This window comes from Melanaphis sacchari, unplaced genomic scaffold (assembly GCF_002803265.2).
Source record: "Melanaphis sacchari strain LSU unplaced genomic scaffold, SCAv2.0 Contig12_pilon_pilon, whole genome shotgun sequence".
Lineage (NCBI taxonomy): Eukaryota > Metazoa > Arthropoda > Insecta > Hemiptera > Aphididae > Melanaphis > Melanaphis sacchari.
In genome coordinates, this window is record NW_020270527.1 from 2,245,636 (window position 1) to 2,266,850 (window position 21,215).

A 21,215-nucleotide genomic window follows, 5' to 3' on the forward strand; every position below is an offset into this window, starting at 1 on the left:
AATATGAAATTTTAATATATAATTATTATTTTTTTCTTTTTCTTTTTTAAACTTTTCAAAAGTAAATATGTTGTAGGTGTTTATACAATAGAACAATAATAATTTATAATCAACAAAAGTCTGAAAAAAAAATATTACATTGAACATTGTTTGGTTAATATTCTAAAAAAAAAATGTATACATAAAATAACTATAGGTATGTATATACCTATAATAAGGAAATCATTTTATATTTTATATGCAAAACATGAACAAGTATTTTACAATATTTTATAAATTGAATATTACCATGTAATAGATTTACATCTCAATTCAGTACCCACTCAGAAAAATTCACATATTGTTATAATTTTGAGGTGGTCTTTGTGAATTTGATCTGTAAGTGGATGGCCTTGAAAAGGTGGAGTCCATTAAATTAGGTGGCGGACCATTTCGCATACCATTTTGATTATTTCCATACTGTCGAGATGGTCTATTATTTTGCGTATTGTTATTGTATGGATGTGATTTATTGTAATAAGATCTTGGTTGTTGATTGTATCCACTTGCATTTGATGGTTGATTTATAACAGGTCTATTAAAGTTATCATTGGGAGCTGTTTGAAAATTAGTAGAACCATAATTTGGATTAAAATTATTATTAATTCGAAGATCAACATCTTGATTCATAGGAAAGTTAACATTTACATTATTAATGAATTGATTTCTACGTAAGTCTTGATCTTTTTGAAGGTGTTTGGCAGCATATGAGTAAATTGGATCATTGTTACTTTCAAAAGATAAATGCTGTCTTACTTCTGGAATTGCGCCAGAATGAAGAAGACGCATTAATGATTCTCGACCTTCCCTAATTGCATTTGCTAATGGTGAATTTTGGTCTACTTTTATCATTTGTCCATAGATAAGAAGAGATTCAGGCTTTAATTCACTTGCTGGTCTAGAGCCTGGTATCAAATCCATTAAACTTTCAACAACATTATTGACTACATCACTATCAGGGCCTAGATTTTCTTCAGCATCATCTTCAATTACTTCATCATTAGTCTTATATTCATTCCAAAACTTTTGGAAATTTTTAGGAATAGGTTTGGAGTAAGGAATTTTTTTAATTTGTCGAACTTTAGTTGTTTCTTCATTGGAAGCAATATCTAAAAGTGGTATGGTATTATTATCAATCACTGGTTTATTAGATTCTTCTTCGTCAATATCTTCTAAACCCATTCCAGGAATAGTTGATTGAGCATCAGCACACATATTATCTGTTTTTAACATGTTAGAAACTGTATTTACCGAGTGATATTTTCCAGTCATTTTATCTCCAGGTCTATTTCGGGTCCAAAATTTACATGTGTAATCATTTGAACCAGAACACAAAACTTCACCTAATGGATGCCAAGCTAATGACCAAACAATACTATCATGAGCTTGATCAACAGATCCAACAAATTTATCAACACCCACATTCCAAAATAATATAGCACCATCAGAACCACCACTACAGAATAAGTTTTCATGATATGGATGCCAGGCAATAGTACTAGCTTCTTTTTTGTGACCTCTGAATGTTTGAACTTCATGGGAAAGATTTCTAATATCAAATAATTTTAACAAGTGATCTCTGGAAGCAGACACAACCCAATTACCATTAGCATTCCATTTTACATCCATAACTGTACTTTTATGAGCATGTAAAGTGGCTAATGACTGTCCAGTTTTTGGGTCCCACAGTTTAATTGGCTGTTGATTATCTTTACTACCAGAAATTAAAAGACCTTTATGTGGATGCCAATCAATGCATTTTACATCTGCTCCATGTCCTCTAAGTATTTTTTCTTCTCTGTTAGTAAAAAAGTCCCAAATACGTATAGTTCCATCATCTGAACAAGTTGCAAATTTATCATCTGATTGGCTAAAGCTAATACCTCTGACAGCTTCATTGTGTGCTTGAAACATTTTGACGTTATTCATATTTGATTGCCAATATTTAATAAAACCAGTATGGTCACCAGTAGTCATCCAATTACCATTATGAGACCATACCATTGAACGAACTGGTGAATCATGGGCTTGCAAAATAGTTTCAAAATTGAACGTCAGTCCATTCCATAGAGTAAATTCTCCACTAGACGCACCAGTTATTAAACGTCTACCCTCAGGTGTCCATGCTAAACAAAATACAGGACACCGTACTTTATTAGTTACAGTTTTGACAAAAGCAGTAGTAACCGAGTTTACAGAGTTATCCACATAACACTGTGGAGGTAAAAGTTGGGGTGTGTATAATACATCTGGTTGTAAAAATGGCCTATCTCTAAAATCTCGTTGCCAAACACGATTTTGAAGCATTCGAATTAATGATGCATTGTAATCCACAGTTTTACGGAGACCTGATTTCCTCAAGCGTTTGCCATCAAAATCAACATCTACTGGTGGTACACTTTTGTTTAGTTGATGTCTTGGTGGTCCACCCAAACTCGGACCACGTATATGTAAAGGTATTGGACCTTGAAACCTGTAGTTTGTCGGAATGGATGTATTGGTTGAAGGCGGCGGAATTGAAAAATTTATTGGAGGTGGAGGTACCAAGAAAGATGTATCCACAGATATAGACATGTTTGTATACGATTTAATACAAAATATAAATAATTTTAAAAGTTAAAATATGTCATTACCATAATGACCACTTCCAAGTCCGGCGGGAATTAAATATTTTTTGTAGATCTAAAAACAAAACACAAATCAAAAATCACTTAACACACTACACATGGACAGCGGCACGACGCTTTAGTGCTTTACTTAATAATTAATATACATTATTCACTATTTCACTAATCACTAAACAGTAATCACAAATCTGTTTGACAATATTAATCATTATGAACTAAAATTTAACTAATTTTTATACCATCAAGCTGAAGAATAACAATGCACGATGTGTCTCTATCAAGAATGACATGGAATAAAAAAAAATCCCAGATAATACCTTTTTTTATCAATTTCAACTTTTATCACGATTTATGATAATATATTATCTTTTGAGTCAAAATTATTAAATTTTGGCTTCTGCGACCATAATATATTTTTGTATGTAGTATGTACTACAAATAAGTAAGTCTGCTAACAGTGTTGATAAAATTTGTATGTGTATTTAATCTCAATAAATCAAATGATTAACAACATAATAAACCACTTAAAAATAAAATTCACACGTCGAAAAAAAAAAATAATAATAAAATTTCCTGCTCTAAACCTAATAAAAAAAATTTATAAAATTTAATTGATATCATCTTGAGGAAAAATTTTGTATGGATTTAATATTTTCTTTGGATCAATATTATTTTTAATTTTTTTCATTAAATCTATTTCTAAATTGGTTTTTGAATATTTTAAATATTTACTCTTGAGAAATCCAATTCCGTGTTCAGCACTTATACTTCCTTTATAATCGCTAGTCCATTCATATACATAAGGTTCAATAGCCGAAGCTATTTCATCATTTTGTTCAATAGTAGCTACATTTAAATGTAAATTTCCATCACCTATACATACAAATAGGATATAATATTACATGATCAAATTAAAATGTAATATTAATAAAACAATGTAAACACAAACATCATATGCTTATTACCTAAATGTCCATATCCACAAACAGCTTTAACATCTAGTTTTTCTAAACGTTTTCTTATGTCAGGTACAATCTTATAAAAGAACTCATGAGGTAAAGTTATATCATACTTATAAACATATCCATATCTTAATAAACTTTCAGGAATGTTTTCTCTTATTTTCCATAAATTCTAAACATTTTCAATTTTCTAAATAAAATAATTTACTTTGATGTCCATTTATTTATTATATTTTAACTATAGATCTTCATTACTTGAATTAGTGATGGTTGGTCTGCTACAGTAGCATCTAAAATTATTTCTTCAACGAGAACTTTTTCTAAAAATTCTTGAATGGAATGATTAATGTAATTATTATCAGCTGATAATTCAACAAGAACGTAAAAGTTTAGATCATCATTTATTGGACATTTAATACCAATATTTTTTTGTACACTTTTTATTGCTACAGAATCCATTAATTCAAATGACGAAAGACTAGAAGAAAATTCCTTTCGTACTAATGAGAAGAAACTCAATACTTTATCAAATGATTCTAAGCCTGTAAATAAATAATAATAAACATAATAAGGTTTGTAATTAGGGTACAATTAAGTTATATGTTTTTATAGAGCGGCAAAATCAAATAAATAATACAATTATTTAAAACATATCATTTCAATAAAATTATACAGTGCCTTATATTCTATATAAATAAAAAAAATTAATTATTACAGGTTTAATATAGTCATAAATTTAAAGTATTACTCGCATATTTAAATATCTACACATTATAGACGTTCATAGTTCTATAATTTTTTTAAATTCACAATACTCAAAACAAGTCAAAAATATGGTAACATAATATATTATTGAAATTACCTACCAAAAGTAATTTTCATTACAATTTTGTTATATAGAAACAATTCTAATAAAATTATGTTTTTTTACATCATGTCTCAAGTATGGTGTAAAATTTTCACTTTAAGGAAAAAAAATATTTAATGAATAATCTGAACATAATACATTTTAAAAATAAAACAATTATGAAATTTTTAACTTACCAATAAATGATACATTAACAAATTTTGGAGTGTTTGGACATTGAATAGCAATTTTTGTAATAACTCCCAATGTTCCTTCGGAACCAATAAATAAATGTTTCAAATGATATCCTGTATTGTCTTTTTTTAATGTATTGAGACAATCTAAAACTTGTCCATCAGCCAATACCTTAAAGATAAACATTACCAATGCAATTAAACCAAATTTATAATAATTTAAATTTTAAATTGAATAATCATTAACAAAACTACCGCTTGTAATCCCAATACACTTCCTTGTAGACTTCCATATTTAATTAATCTTAAACCTCCGGCATTAGTTGCTAAATTACCTCCAATCTGACAGGTGCCTTTTGCCCCCAAATCAAATGGTATTATAAATCCTTCATTTTGAACATAATTCATCAAATTTTCAAGTACACATCCAGCCTGACATACTAAAACACCTAAATAAAAAAATAATTAATAAAAATATTTGAAAAAAGAAATGTCTAAGAAAATATTAATTATATTTGAACATTTTAAATAATAATAATAATTTACTCACCTAAACAATATTAGGAAGTGTAATTTAACCAACATCAGTTTAACAAGTAAATCTTAACATGTTACTTAATAAGTATGATTTTTAAATGACTTTTATATTTACCTGATATTTTATTAAAGCTAATAATTTTATTCATTGCAGAAGTGGACAAAATTACTTCATCAAAAACTGGTATACTACCTCCAACGAGACCAGTATTACCACCTTGAATACAAACTGCTATACCTCGCTTATAACAATATTTAAGAATTGATGATACCTGTTCAGTTGTTTTTGGCTTAAGCACATATTTACTGAAACCTATGCTTACAATTTATAAATTATTAAAAGAATTATCAATGACATTTTAAATATTTACCAGAAATAGATTTTAACCAATCTTCATTATAAGATTTTACTTCTTCACCAGTAATAAAATTGTTAACACCTACAAGACTTTTGAAAAATTCAACATCTGTAGAGTCTACCTTAGCATAGGATCCTCTTTTTAAGTTAGGAAATCTATCTTTAGTTAACTGAACATTTTTATACAAGGCAGTCTTAGTATAAAGCTTGCGGACATTAAAAAAATTGAATGTCATTATAATATTATTAAATTACTCAATTTGAAAATAATGAAATTAATATACATATAATATTATTAAAGTAAGTATTATTTAAAAATAATTTAATAATATTTATAGTTTGTAAGATAAGATAATTTACTATAAGTGTTTATTTTTTGTTAAATTCGTGTAGTAACTCAATTATTTAAAAACGGAAATAAAAATTTAACTAATATTTTTCACAAATGGACTAAAACAATTTTTTTATAACAGATTTATTAGATTTTTTTTAACATGCCTTTAGACTAGGTATATCAATGTAAGATGTAGGTGTATTGTGTGTCTGTGTAGTGTCAGTGTGTAGTTATAAAATTGATAATTAACTTCAGATTATTTCTTCATGATTCTATATCTAATATTTGTAAAATGTGACCAATGTGAGTATATAAGGAACGAACTTTAATCTTATTAGGTAAAACTTTAATCGTTATTCTCTAATCTCTAGTTTTTTGAGATAACTTTAAAAACCTAACACGTATGACGCAAGTCGTGTAGACTTAACATACGATAACGAGTTTATGTTGTGATTATGAGTTTTTGCCAATAACAGTTAACAAAATAAAAATAAAACAGTATCAAGAATAGACATTATACCAATTATAAAAAATGTATAAATGTTTTTTTAGGAATATTAGTTTTCTTCTGATAAATAAAAATCAATTACCTTTAGGAAAAAAAAGGCAAAAGGCAATAGTATATAGGTACCTACAGCAGGTCGAAAAAATATAACTCCGGTCTCCGGGCAATAGCCAGCGTGAGCGTGTGGCAGTCGGCAGAGTCGAAGCAAATAAACAATATTTTCGCAGAGATCGCACATCGTATAACTTTCAACAAGTGATAATAATTTGAACAGAATTTCGTAGTATTAGTATACCGGAGTAGTTGTAACTTGTAATCATGACATTATCACACCTATATATATATATATATATATATATATCCACCTTGGTTCAAAGCAATAAATTCGGTGTATTATTAAATCGTTGAAGATGATTTTTGAGGTAGTTGTAGCAGCTCTAGCTAGGTGGCGTGACCAGAATGTAGTGTGATAATATATCCATAATTTCCACAAAAATGGAGGATATCGACTTCATTTATTATCATTAATTTTTATACTCGTACTATTCAGTTTAATATTATCTATATCTATTATAACTTATAACCAACATTTTTTTATATTATAAGATAGTTCACTTCACTTGTTCTCCAGTTACTAGTTTACTAGTTTACTACTATCTTTAATCTTAAGTCTTGGCGATGACCATTGACTATGAAAAGTAGTTTTTATTACTTAAATACTTAAGTCTAGACTCTGATAGTTTGTTCTAGAATACTATAAGTCGTAACCATTCATATTTAATATTGTACGTTTATACAGTAATAGTGTAATACATTATTCAATATTTACATTTTACTATTTGATTACTGATTGTTGATCACAGAATTCGTTGAGTAATGATTATAATAAACTATTAAATATATCATTTATATTTCACATACATTTTATCTACTGTGCATTACCAAAACTAATGATTAATACTATATTTGCATTTAATTATTCTTTGTTTAAATTTAGAGATTTTTAAGTAATTTTTTAATATTACTTGATATTGTAATTGTAACTCCAATTTCAATATTAATGTAGTCTTGAGTTGTTTAAATTCTATGTTTTAACTTGACTCCTAAAGTATTATTCTCTTATAATGTTATAAGTAGTAGAATTGATTGCTGGTGTGAAAGTCAATTGTTACATCAATTATGTCTTCGATAACAAATCGTCGGAACATTTTACAGTTGATGAGGGATCGAGAATTGAACGTAATATAAACATTCTAATACATATATATTATTCAGTTTGGTTAAATTTAAAACTATTGTTGATGATTAGGATCACATCCGCACAAAGTATGCATTAAAAAGTAATTTGAATTACAAATGTATTTCAAAACTTGGATTACTTGCTCAATTAGAAGGACATCAAGGATGTGTTAATTGCCTACAATGGAATGAAAGTGGAAGGTATATTAAATTATTGGCAATATTCATTGAAATAGAAATTTATGATTATAAAAAATATATTTATTAAGGTTAATATAATTTTTCAGTACCTTAGCATCAGCATCTGACGACTATCAAGTAATACTATGGGATCCATTTTTACAAAAAGTTAAAACTACTATTAAGACTTTACACCGTGGCAACATATTTTCTGTTAAGGTATATTAAACACTAGTATATTTTTAAAAACCCTATACTTGTTTAATTCGCTAAGCAAATGTGGTTACTTTATGTATATGCCGTAGGCCATATCGATAATAATTTTTTTTTGTGAAAAGTCTAGACTCTTTGCAATTGGGTAGCCCATTTACGAACTACTTATTATTTTTCTAAACAGCCTGCTGTTTTTCAGGCTCATTGCATACAGACTAACAACAATTTGGCCTTTTAAGAACTACAATCATTTTATGATAACCATTTGACTATTGTATTACTAATTTTATATTACTAACTTCATGTAACATGTAAACTGAATTATTATATTATTGTATTATTAGTACATTATTTTCTTTTTGTCTAAAACTTTGCCGATAATATATTTTGAATGTCTAATGGTCCACAATCTACCTTTGGAATATTGACTAAAATATAACTGGCGATTTCAACTATAACTAATTTCTTATTGCTATTTCTGTGTCATTTTTTCTGCAGTCAATATTCAAAAAGTAGATCATGGACTGTTAGACACTCAAAATATAATAATGGCAAAGTTTTAGACAAAAAGAAAATAATGTACCAATAATACAATAATATAATAGTTCAGTTTACATGTTACATATGATTAGTACCTAATATAAAATTAGTAATACAATAGTCAAATGGTTGTTATCATAAAATGATTATGATTTTTTAAAAGGCCTAACTGCTGTTAGTCTTTATGCAATGAGCCTGAAAAATAGCAAGCTGTTTGGAAAAATAATAAGTAGTTCGCAAACGAGCTACTCCATTGCAAAGAGCCTAGTTTTTTTCGCAGCAAAAATGGCCTATGACATATATAACTGGAGTTAAGAAGTTGGGATTTGGGTGATTGTGGTGGAATTTGACTTATTTTGGTTTGTGTACAACCACATTCTCTTGGCAAACAAAGTAAATGTAGTTTATATTTGAATTATATAATATCATTTATTCTATTTGAATAAAAAATGACTAATATTATTTTATAATTGAAGTGTTAAAAAAAAAATATTTTTTTTTTTTTTTGTTATTTATATAGTTTATACCTAGTTGTAATGATGATATAGTTGCAACTGGAGCTGGTGATTGGAGTTCACATACATATAATGTAACAACAGGTCAACAATTAAGCAATTGTATTTGTTCTCAAGGAAGAATTAAACGTCTGGCTGTAGCTAATGATACACCAAGTGTTTATTGGAGTGCCTCAGAGGATGGATGTATTAGGTATGATTTGTCTAGTAAATGTGTCTAATTTATATATAATGTAATCATAATACTATTATTAATGTTGATACAGCCAACATGATATGAGAATGAATCATGAGTGTCCTAATGATAAATCTAAAATTACTTTGGTATCGGTGTATGGTAGTTCGGGAAAAAAAATTGAAGCTAAATGTTTAGATATAAACCAACTTAAAACTGAGCAGCTTGCAGTTGGTGCTAATGATCAATATGTAAGATTATATGACCGTAGAATGATTCGTTCATTGTCATCATTTACTGTAAAATATACAAATCCAAGTAATTCTTCAGACTTTATTTTGGTATGTACTGATGGTAATGCAACTGAAGCATTAAATAAACTTCAATCTACACTTCAATATTTTGTACCGGGTCACATTCACACATACAACAATGAAGTGTTGCCCAAAAAACAAAAAAGTTATGTTATTACTTATTTGACTTTTAGTCCTGATGGACAAGAGCTGTTAGTTAATTATGGTGGTGAATATGTATATCTATATAACTTATTGGATCAAGCTGATAATGCATTTTTCAATATCCCTAAAGTTATGAAAGCTCCTCGTAAGTTTCTTTGTACAATAATGTTTTGTACACAATTTAATAATTCAATTTTGATGGTTTATGTAATTTAAGGAGAAAACGGAGAAGGTTCTTCTTTAGATTTAATAGATGAACCAGTTCCTGTTCCCCATTTGACACTACCAGATAAAGTAGAACAATTAAAATTGAAGGTTAGAAATATAGATTATAAATTGTGCAAAATCATATATTTACGTGTTATATAACAATAAATAAATAAGTTTTGTTAAAATTTACAGGCAAATTATTTATTTGAAAAAGAAGATTACACTGCTGCCATTATCCTTTATAATGAAGCTATAGATATTCATAAATGTAGTGTATTATTTTCAAATAGAGCTGCAGCTTACATTAAAAGAAAGTGGCATGGGGACTACTATGCAGCACTTAAAGATTGTATAACTGCATTAGAACTGGAGCCTAATCACATGAAAGCACACTTTCGTTTAGCAGTATGCCTATACGAACTGGGCAAGTTAAAAGATTCTAAAAAATATTTAGATCAGTTTACAGTTAAATACCCATCATATAAAACTAGTGCCGCCTACAAATGTCTTCAAAGTGATTTATTAAAAGTAGAAACTTCAAATAAAGAAAGAATTGGTAAATTTTTTAGTAGTATTTTTGTATTAATCTATTAAATAATTTGTATACATTACTTATTGTTTTAATTAATTTTGTAATGTATTTTTTATTTAGCAAAACAAAAAATGCATGATGCAGCAGGTTCTGCGGTAAATTATGTTGAAGTTATACAGGTCGAACAAACCCAAAAGAAGACCTTTGAGAAATACTTTAGTAGTCGCTCAAAAGATTATCATCGTAGATATTATGGGCATTGTAATACATCTACTGACATCAAAGAAGCTAATTTTTTTGGAAAGTAAAGTTATTGTTAATATATTATGAATTTTTATATATTTAAGTCTTACATTTTTTACAGTCAAAATCAATTCATAGTAGCTGGATCAGATGATGGTTTATTTTTTGTGTGGGAAAAAAATACAGAGAATAATTTACTTATATTGAAAGGTGATAGTTCAATCGTAAATTGTGTACAACCGCATCCTTCAGAGTTTATGCTGGCAACTAGTGGTATTGATAATGAAGTCAAATTATGGAGTCCATTATCAGATGTAAAACCATTAATTTTTTTTTTTTTTTTAATTATACTTGAAATTAAATTTAATTATTTAATGCAATATTATAGGATGTGGACAACATGTTTATAATAGAAGATTATAATGGAACAGCTACAATAAACCAAAGACGTATGATGGCTGATCCGTTTGAAGTAATATTGCGCAATATGAGAAGAACTACATCTGATGGACCTGAAACTATTGACTTGGACGCTATACGTGATCAATTTGGAATTGATCCATTATCTGATGATTTTAATGATTGTCGAATGAGTTGATAAAAAATTATTTAGTAATTTTTTTTATTAATATTAATTATAAATTTATAAATAAATATTTTTAACTGTATATATATAAATATATATTTTTTCTTTTTAATGTTTATAATATTTATGATACTTTATCAACAAGGATTGTTTGTTTTGCAGTGTCCAACTTTAATTCAATATCATTTACTTCTGGCAAACTCATATCGCCAATCTGAAATAAAATATGTATAATAAATTATATTTAAGTATGCATCAAATAGTATAGTTTAAGAGTAATAGTTTCTTAAAAAGTTATATGGAATTCGCTTTAAAAATGTATTTCTATACATTTGCATAGAATTACAAAATATGTTATTGTCAAATATGAAATTTCAATTCATAATGTAATATTTTAATAAATATTATTATTTAAAGGTTTAGTTTATAAAAATTATTCTGTTGATTTCTTAATATTATGATTTATGAACATTAATAAAGAAACGCTGCATTATTATTTGTGATCTTTACATTTTAAATATAAAACTTTTTAAAATTGGATGCTGTAGTTATTAATTTTTAATATTCCCTTATTTAACTTAAAAAATATTTAATTGTCATTGAAAAAATAGTTTCTTAACAAGATGAATTATTTTGTTTGCTATATTATAATTATTTTTATCATATAATAATGTTATATTTAATATATCATATCATTCCTATGTTATTTAAAGTAAAAGTAAAAATTTAATTACAATATGGACAGTTATTGTTACTTCACAATTTTTATTAATTCTTATTGAAAAACATTTGTTTAAAAAAAAATAATAATAAAGAAGTAATTTCAAATACAAATTATACAGTTTTTTGTTGTACTTATTCAATGATTCCAATAGCTAGTAATAATTCTACTAAATAATGTATTATTATAATTTACACAATATTAAGTTATGATTCTATACAACTTTAAATTTGTTCGAATACATTAAATTTATTGATAAAAAATATGTAATATATTAATACAAATACATATGTCAATAATTTTATTCTTGCCTTTTATTTAAAAAAAAAATGGTTAACAGTTTCATAGATAAATAAGATAATATTAAATTTTATAAAGAAATAAACTAAATATTAATTGATACTTATATATTTTTTAAATAAGACTAGGAGAAGCCTTTAAAAATATTTAGCTGTTTTTTAAGGTTTTTAATTTTTGAAATTCTCCATTTGACTTAATTCTTACAGAATTATTAATGACTGTTTATAAACTATTAATCAATTATAATTTCTATTCAATAGTTCTCTAAGAAGGTTAAAGAATTTTTAAAGAACTCATATTTTTAAAAACTAACATTAAAGAGGACACCAAAACTGCATTTGTTGTCTTTGTCTTACTAACATACAATATAGCAAATTTTGGTTCAGCAGAATCTATTTTATGCAGTTAGCTTCAATATTGGACTCAAATGATATATTATTAAATTTATATTACTTAGAGCATCATACACACTTTTATTGATATTTTAATTTTAAATTGAGCTATGTAATATGATAAAATTTTAAAATATTTAAAATTCATTTAAAATTAAAATATCAATAAAAGCCTTCAAGATGCTCTAGATAATATTTTTGCATTTAAGCTTGATAATAGGTCATTTGACTTCTAATATTAAAGCTAACAGCATAAAATTGATTCCCCTGAACACAAATTTTCTATATTATACATAAGTAAGTCAGAGACAACACATTTGACTATGAAGTCTTCTTAATGATAACCAACTAATGTATAACAATATATTATAATAAATGTAAATTTAAAAAAAAAAAGCTATATTTTACTTACAGACAATAATAAGTAATCTATATCCAATGATAGCTGAAAGCGAATTTTATCATCATCAGAATTAACTTTATAGTTTGGATCTCTAATTTTCTTCAGTTTTCTTAAGCTTTCTTCTGTTTTTTTAATGGCTTTCATTACATCATCAACGTAAGCCACATATCTAAAATAAGAGTTAATATATAAATGGACGCATTTAAAATTTTATATATTGCATCTTTATTGGTTTAAGTACTCACTGTGTTACTATATGATCTAATACTTGTTTTTTACAATTTTTATTCTGTAATGTTTTTAATGTTACTACAATTGATTTCATATAAGCACATGGTTCAGTTGGATAATCTCGATTTGTGTGCCTGAACAACCTTGGAACATCAGTTACTCTTATTACATGAGACATTGCTTCATCTGTCACAGATTGCACTTTACACTTGCTTAAATCATTAATCAATGTGTTTAAATTGTTATTTACTATACTACCTGTATAAATGAGGAAATATAAAAATACAAATAATGTTTCAAATATTTGGTACACTTACTTTTTTGTATTTCTAATACATCAGCAGGTACCTTTGTACATAACAATTTTTCAAACATGAAATATATATCATTTAATTTATTATAAAATATATTTAAATCGCATTCCAAATCCTCAAGAAATTTAATACGAGTGCTAAAGTTTTTCAAATCAGTTTTAGATTTGAAATTAGCATCTTCTGCCCAAGTCTGATATCTAGATATTAACTGTAATATTAATTTGAAAAATCTAAAATAATAAATCAAATGTAAGTTTTTATAAAATTGTATATTTAATTTTAAATTATTAATAGTTGAGTAACCTATGGCTTAATTGGTATATGAAGATATTTGGGTCTAAACAAGAACACATAGAATCCCATACTGCTTTTGTGACTTTGAGTTTAAATGTTTCATCATCGCATGATTCATAACTTTCGTGATTCATCACGTTTTCTGCGCGAAATCCAATCTCTTGAAAACTTGAATTCAATGATTTATATCAAAATTATTTCTTATCAAATTTTAATACTATTATAATTTGTAACATTTAAAATAATTTTTGAAGAAATATCTTAACCCACGATTTATAATAGTTAAATATATTTTTGGCTTACCGATATTGATAATAAATTGGCAGATTCCAGCAATTTTTAAAATCATTCCAACTTGATACTTTGTTTAATGGTTCACTTTCATGTTGCGAGATAGATAATTTAACCAAATGATTCATAAAATCATTGAATGTTACTTTGTAATTCTAAAATAGTCATACTTCGTTTTATGAATTGTAAATTAATTTAATTTATAAAATATTTAGGAAATCATACTTTTATAAAAATATCAGGTTCTCTGAAGTTATAGATACACTGTAAATTATTTTTTACTTGATCAAATATAACAGGCCAAAAACATTTTGAAACAAAATTGAACTTGCCAAACTTGTTACTTCTATAAATAAATAATACACATATCAATGTATATTATTGTTATTGAAATAAATAATAATGTTAAATATAATACTAACATATTGTTTTGTTCTTTTGCAGCTTCAAGCAAATATTTCCAATCTTCTTGAAGGAATGCATAACAATGACTGTATAATTCTTTTAAACCATCTTTACAACTCCGTAAATAATTTTCATTCAATATAGACTTTAATGCTGGTGTCACAACATCAGTTCTACATATATCTTCAGCATATGTTATTCTACCCAAAGATAAATATAGTTCAAGAAAACGTTTTACCACATTTGTATTTGTTGATACTGAAGACACAAATGCTTCATTTAATTTATTTATTAATAAATTATTCAGCATTGTTTGTTTCTAAAAAAAAAAAAAATAGAAGTGAAACCTTATTAAATTTGAGTCATAAAGTTCTATTATTTTATAATAAAAGATTATTAAGTATATTTTACATTTAAATATAAAATTTAATTTAAAAGAAAATTTTAGATTTTATACCTTCAAATGCGCGGTTTTCAATATATCATTACATTGTGCCATACTTGATGAAAGTTGATTATATTCAGCTACAGCTCGTGTTAAAACAAATATATTACAATCATTTTGATCCAATAATAATTCATCTAATTTTTCCAAAGATTTCTGAACTTTGACAATAGCATGAAATGCTTGTTTATCTTCACATATTTTTTTATTTAATAGTATTTCATTATCCAGATAACATAATGTATTCTCCAAATTATTTTTAGCTTCCTGAATACAATTATGAACATAGTTATATTTCTAAAAATTACTCCAAACATCATATAACGTCATACATTTACAGAGTTACTCAACAAACTTAATCCTGGTTTTATGGTTGCCAATTGTTGATCAATGCCAATTAATCCCCTAGATAAATGAAAATACTTATCACAGTCATCATTGAGTGAATTTATCATTTTAGTGCGCAGGTCTTTAAGAAAAATTCCCATTTCAACACGCATATTTTCTAGTGTCATTTTATTACGATTTTCTATTAAAAATTCATCTACAGAAAATGATTCCTAAAAAAAAAATAATATTATGTAAAGTGTCTATATTCTATACCATGTCTAATGTCTATGTGTCTACAGAAGCAAACATACTATAACTCAGTACATTATGCATATTTTATAATTAAATTTACAGAACCTAAAATTAGAATGTAATGACTAATGAGCTATCAATTTTTATTTAAAAAAAATTTTAATTTATTTACGTATTAGTAGCTTGTAGCTTGTATAGTATAATTAATTTTTTTATGAAAACTTCCAACAGAATCCCTATTTTTAATATAATATTCCTATTGGTTAATTTTAACAAGTAATTTTTATTTTTTACATATCAGCTTGCAATCAAAATTCAAAAAAGATTAAATAAGAGCTATTTAAAATTAAAAGAAAGAATGTTTGTTTAATATGAAATTAAATTTTTTTTTAAATGATGTACTTTTTAATCATCAAAAACTACAATATATTAAAAATGCAATTTAACTTGAGTTTATTATTATTTGATTTAAATAAAAATTTAATAATTAGATTGTTTTTTAAAAATTTGAATTGCATACAAACACTTAAATTAATTTTAAGTTACTCTCATTTAGTCAATTTAGGTCATTCTAGATATAAAATAAAAGTTAATACTTGATATATAAAGTGTATAAGTTTACTCTCATTAACAAAAAATAAGTTTTAGTAACCATACAAAAGTTAAAAAAGTTATAATTCAGAGAATTTGATGGCTCAATAACTTAATTTAATGATTTAATAACCAGGATAATGTTCAATAACTAATGAGGTACCAACTGAATAGTAAGATAATCTGTGTTTGTGTAGACACGTACTACATGTAAATTATAATTAACAATGTATCCTATGAAAAACATTAAAATCAATATATCTTCTATGTTTTAACAACTAGGGAATTTAAGTATTTATTATAAAATGTTTAAGTGTATATTGTAAAACTTTATTCACTAGTCATGAAATAATGAATTTTCATGACAGAGAAGCTACTTTTTTTAAATATTTTGTACAATAACTCAATAATTATTATTTTATTTTTACTTAAATTCAAACATTTTATTAGTTTTCACACTTAAAGAATAAATACAAGAAAAAAATAATAATTAGACAAATGATTGAAGCTTTGAAATTGGGTAATAGTTAGAGGTAAAATTACAAATGCATAAAGATTGGGATTTTCTATCTTGTGGTTAAGGGCTTTTTAAATTGCAGTAAAATTCTGAATTGCTTAAAAAATACTTAATCAATTGTATTATTTATGAGAATATAAGATGCAGTATATTATTATAACAGTTTAAGTAGACAAAAACATGGAAAATCCAAATAATATATAATATAGGTAGTATATATATATTATATTGTTTTATATTGATATTTTTACACCATTAACAGTAGTCACACAATTTGTCTTTTCAAAGTTGAAGTATTAATTTGAAATTATTGATTTATAAAATTATAGAAATGATAATAATCAACATTGATAAAAAAATTTTGTATTCATTAGAAAAAAACACATATTTAAAAAAAAAAGGTATCTAGTAAATTTGATTTATTCCAAACAAATACTTGCATACACACCTTAGAAAATGTCTGCATATCAAACATCAAAGAAATGTTGTCAGTATTTCCAGTATCCATTTCAAAATTGAATATTGCTTACAATTTTATATTTTAATTATTTTAATATTTTATATGTTAATTAACAAAAAAGAATGATAGATGGTTTAATATTTAATCAAGTTACAAATAAAACGTAACTAATTTAGAACCTACATATTAAAACAATCATTTTTGACAGCAATTAATATCTAACATAATTATTTGAATAAAAACCCCAAGTAAAAGATTATTAACAGTTGATGAGCACAATTTTTAGAGACTAAATAGTAAATAGTGAATCACTAAACTATGTTTTGTTAATACTAAAATATGATAAATATTTTCAAATGATAAGAGTGATATCAATACTTTCAAAATTGTTGATAAATTTAAGTGATTGTATCATAGAATGGTATACTGCTTTATGGATTGTAACCAGGAATATTTATTTTTTTGTATCTTTGTATATATATCTATATTTGTACTTTTTTGTTACAAAAAACAAAATTTGATTTCATCTTTTAAATGAAAAAATTGTTTACAGTTTTCATTATACATTACCAATGTGATTGCTTATTCTCGTCTTGTAAAGATTTATTTATTAATTATTAATAAATATAAGTACTTTTATTATTTTTGTACATAACTTTTGAATAATAAATTGTTTAAATATAAAAAAAAAAAAAATGGAAAAATAGCAAAGTACCTATATGGTTAATGATTATATTAATAATTTATTTATTTATAATAAATAATAGTATTCTAATTTAATAGGTAAAAAAAAAACTATATTTAAAATTAATTTTTTAACCATAATTGTTAATACTCATATTTTAAGTAGTAAGTACCAAATTTAAGTATTTATTAAGATTTTTCATTTTTATTTTAATGGTTTACACAAAGATTATTTACTAGTTATTACTTTATTTAAACATCGACTATTCTGATGAAATCTAATTGAACCATCAACCATATCATCTAAATTTTAGAATACAGACGTCAGACATACAATACACCATTGTCTAGGTAATAGTTTTAATCATCCGTTTTCATAATGCTTTTACAAAAAGCATTAAAATATTTTATGAGCATAATCTGAAAGGAACAAAATATACAAGTAACGACATGTCCGCCTATTTTTGACTATTTATATTTTTGTTCATTAAAATATTGTTAGAATCATTAATTCTTCATGATAATAAAATTGACATTTGTCATAGATGGTAGTCTTTATGATCAATATAAGGTCCGTGGATAAATCATATTATGTTTATTTAAAAAGCTCTTAGTGATCTGGTTTTCTATTTCAAATAGTTACATTGAGTATATTTAATTTAGTATATTTTTCACATTTCAATATCATAAATACTTATACTCGCTGTACACAGTAGACAATTAATTGAGTTCAAAAAATTATAAAGCCACAGGTTTTTAAAAGCTCTTAGTGAATATTATTTTTATTTTTTATTTATTAAAGAAGGATTCCATCATATTATTCTCATTGTACAACATTTATTGAACTGAATTTTATACGAAATACAAAAAATTGATATTATTAACAATAAGAGTGAATAATGCAAATTTTAAAAAGTTAAAATTTACAACAAAAGTTATAAAGTTATAATTTTTTTTTGAAGTAAGTACTGATATATTTATTATTTTAACGAAGTTATAAAATTCTAATCGAACGAATTTATTACATAAATAGCTATTGTGAGATTGTTATTGATAAGTGATAACTATTTGATTAAAATAAATATAAACATTTTTTTTGAGTTTTAATATATTTTTCATATATTATTACATCAATTATTATAAACTTGTATTGCATCATTAAAATTTCTACTTATATTATTATTAGGATGTAACAAAACAATAACATTTATTTATTTAAATATCATTATTTTAAAATATTAAAGACTTAGAAAAATAAAAGTGGTGATATATTTTCATGATTTTTGAATTGCTAAATGAGAAATTTACAAGGAACCCAGATTAAATTACCAAAGTACCGGTTTTGACAAAATTTAAAACAAAAATATGCATATTTATTTAAAATATCCAGTTATTTTGGTTCTTTACAAACTTCTAATAAAAAATTCCAATTTGTCAAAAATAAGTTTAAATTTATATTATTTATTTATTACAAACGATGGGAAATTGCTACTCAATTATTTCAGTTTTAATTAATCAGATTAAAAACAAAGTATGATAAAATATTATAGCTTTATTTTTAATTGATTTTAGTTTTACTATAATTATTAGATTTAGTCAGTTATATCTAAACAATTCATAATATTATTCATTACAGATCATGGATAAATGTAATAATTGTCTTAATTGCATATTATTAATAAAATAGTATTATAGCTAACAATAAATAGATAATTATGAAAACAAAATAATTTACATAAATTTGACTAAAAATTATTGAAATAGTTATCAATCAAACTAATTTATTCTTTTATTACTTCTATTTGAATTCAAAAATTCAAAAAAGTTATTTTACTCGGCCCTTTTAATATAATAATAGCTTCTCTCTGTCTGTCCCTTATCTTCTTTCCTTGTTTACACTTTAACGTATCTCCACTCCTTCCTCAATAAAAGCTCTATGTTTATTATGTGAGTATGGAAAACAAAAGCTATCATACGAATGCCACTGTACCTACCATCTTCCCTAAGTCAATATGCAATACGATGGAAATTAAAATTTAAAACACGACATTCCTTCTAAGGGAAATCAATGTGGCAAATCGTGGTAAAGCAATACGATGAACAGAAAAAAAAAATAATGAATAAATATGTATATATATATATATATGTACATACCATACATGTTTATATATAGGTACAAGTATGAATGTAAATATAAATTCATATTGTGACGACTTCAGAGTGTAAATCAAGTGGCGTGCAATAATTATAGTTAAGGGTCCCCCATATCTACAGTAATGTACGAAGTATCCTCAAATAATAAGGTCTATTTGAGACTATTACGCATTTAATTATAACATACTAAAAATTATTCATGTATTTTAACATTGTACTATATTTCAAAATTTTATTGCATTTATACGACATTTAAAATAAAATGAAATTATACTGTAATAACGATAATACTAAAGTGTTATCTTTATGTGGCAAGGTCTTCATTAATAAATACCTATTTAGATTATAATTTATTTATAATAACTAATAAGTAATACAATCGTGCCATTGTGTCGTGCATAAATTACAGCCTACAGGACAATTAAAATAGTTGACAATACATTAATTAAAATATATAAGTCTTATTATAGCTATAATTTATTACATATACTAATCCAAGATCAATTCAAACAAACAAAAAAAAAAGGTTATTAAGTTAATTTATTAATGTGCCCAAAATATTTTTAGTATAAACAAATTTAATATAGGTATATAATTTTATGTTGATTCTTAAAAATGTAAATAAGTACCTCTAGTTACTAAGTAACTAAGTTCACAGCTTATCATTCTTAACTTCCAAGTATTTATTTTTTTTTAAATTGATGAACTATTCAATTATAATATCTTTATAGCTCTTTTATATTAATTATGAATTTTAACGTTATCTAAGATTTTAATTTAGTTACAATTTTTAAAATAAAAAAATAGACTTAATATAGATGAGAGTATAGTGATGAACTATATCCAATTATGTAAAATTGATTCATCATGAACAGATGTAAATAAGAGATAATAGATGTTTAATATTTAAAATTTTGTCACACCAGATTTTTACTTATATTAAAACTTTAAATTTCAATAATACATATCATAAAATATTTATATCAAACTGCAGATCATTGATAATATTCTAATAATATAGTTTTATATTTTAATTTAGTACACTGTACTACTAAGTACAGTTTACAATTTGTTTAGATTATATATTTTATAGTCATATTTTGATATTTTTTTGGGTATAGTTACATTCATATATTT

At 24.8% G+C, this 21,215-nt stretch overlaps 4 protein-coding genes across 6 annotated transcripts; 1 reads left to right on the top strand and 3 right to left on the bottom strand.

Moving 5' to 3' along the window:
* Positions 1-214: 214 nt before the first annotated feature.
* On the bottom strand, positions 215-2,912 carry LOC112591190 (pre-mRNA 3' end processing protein WDR33). The gene has a single exon (XM_025334919.1). It carries the CDS (start codon positions 2,611-2,613, stop codon positions 334-336), a length of 2,280 nt encoding a protein of 759 aa, XP_025190704.1. The 5' UTR covers positions 2,614-2,912; the 3' UTR covers positions 215-333.
* A 298-nt stretch (positions 2,913-3,210) lies between these two features.
* LOC112591152 (D-2-hydroxyglutarate dehydrogenase, mitochondrial-like) lies at positions 3,211-5,849 on the bottom strand. The gene is made up of 7 exons (XM_025334864.1): positions 5,578-5,849; positions 5,322-5,519; positions 4,925-5,118; positions 4,673-4,841; positions 3,884-4,170; positions 3,632-3,800; positions 3,211-3,539 (listed from the first exon to the last, which is right to left on the bottom strand). The coding sequence occupies exons 1-7, from the start codon at positions 5,798-5,800 to the stop codon at positions 3,274-3,276; spliced, it is 1,506 nt and encodes a 501-aa protein (XP_025190649.1). The 5' UTR covers positions 5,801-5,849; the 3' UTR covers positions 3,211-3,273.
* Positions 5,850-6,966: 1,117 nt separating this feature from the next.
* On the top strand, positions 6,967-11,560 carry LOC112591124 (WD and tetratricopeptide repeats protein 1-like). 3 transcript variants are annotated; one of them, XM_025334815.1, is made up of 12 exons: positions 6,967-7,188; positions 7,538-7,642; positions 7,713-7,843; positions 7,930-8,041; positions 9,096-9,283; positions 9,357-9,868; positions 9,941-10,038; positions 10,126-10,489; positions 10,586-10,769; positions 10,830-11,022; positions 11,097-11,320; positions 11,457-11,560. In XM_025334815.1, the coding sequence occupies exons 2-11, from the start codon at positions 7,583-7,585 to the stop codon at positions 11,304-11,306; spliced, it is 2,052 nt and encodes a 683-aa protein (XP_025190600.1). In that variant the 5' UTR covers positions 6,967-7,188; positions 7,538-7,582; the 3' UTR covers positions 11,307-11,320; positions 11,457-11,560. The 3 variants fall into 3 exon arrangements, with proteins under 3 accessions (XP_025190600.1, XP_025190601.1, XP_025190602.1); XM_025334816.1 differs by having other exon boundaries at positions 7,541-7,642; XM_025334817.1 differs by lacking the exon at positions 6,967-7,188 and adding an exon at positions 7,261-7,276 and having other exon boundaries at positions 7,541-7,642.
* Positions 11,356-17,452, bottom strand: LOC112591126 (conserved oligomeric Golgi complex subunit 2). The gene is made up of 11 exons (XM_025334818.1): positions 17,229-17,452; positions 15,423-15,650; positions 15,103-15,357; positions 14,663-14,964; positions 14,466-14,586; positions 14,253-14,395; positions 13,959-14,117; positions 13,659-13,885; positions 13,356-13,599; positions 13,120-13,279; positions 11,356-11,508 (listed from the first exon to the last, which is right to left on the bottom strand). Exons 1-11 carry the CDS (start codon positions 17,286-17,288, stop codon positions 11,419-11,421), a joined length of 1,989 nt encoding a protein of 662 aa, XP_025190603.1. The 5' UTR covers positions 17,289-17,452; the 3' UTR covers positions 11,356-11,418.
* Between the last annotated feature and the right edge of the window lie 3,763 nt (positions 17,453-21,215).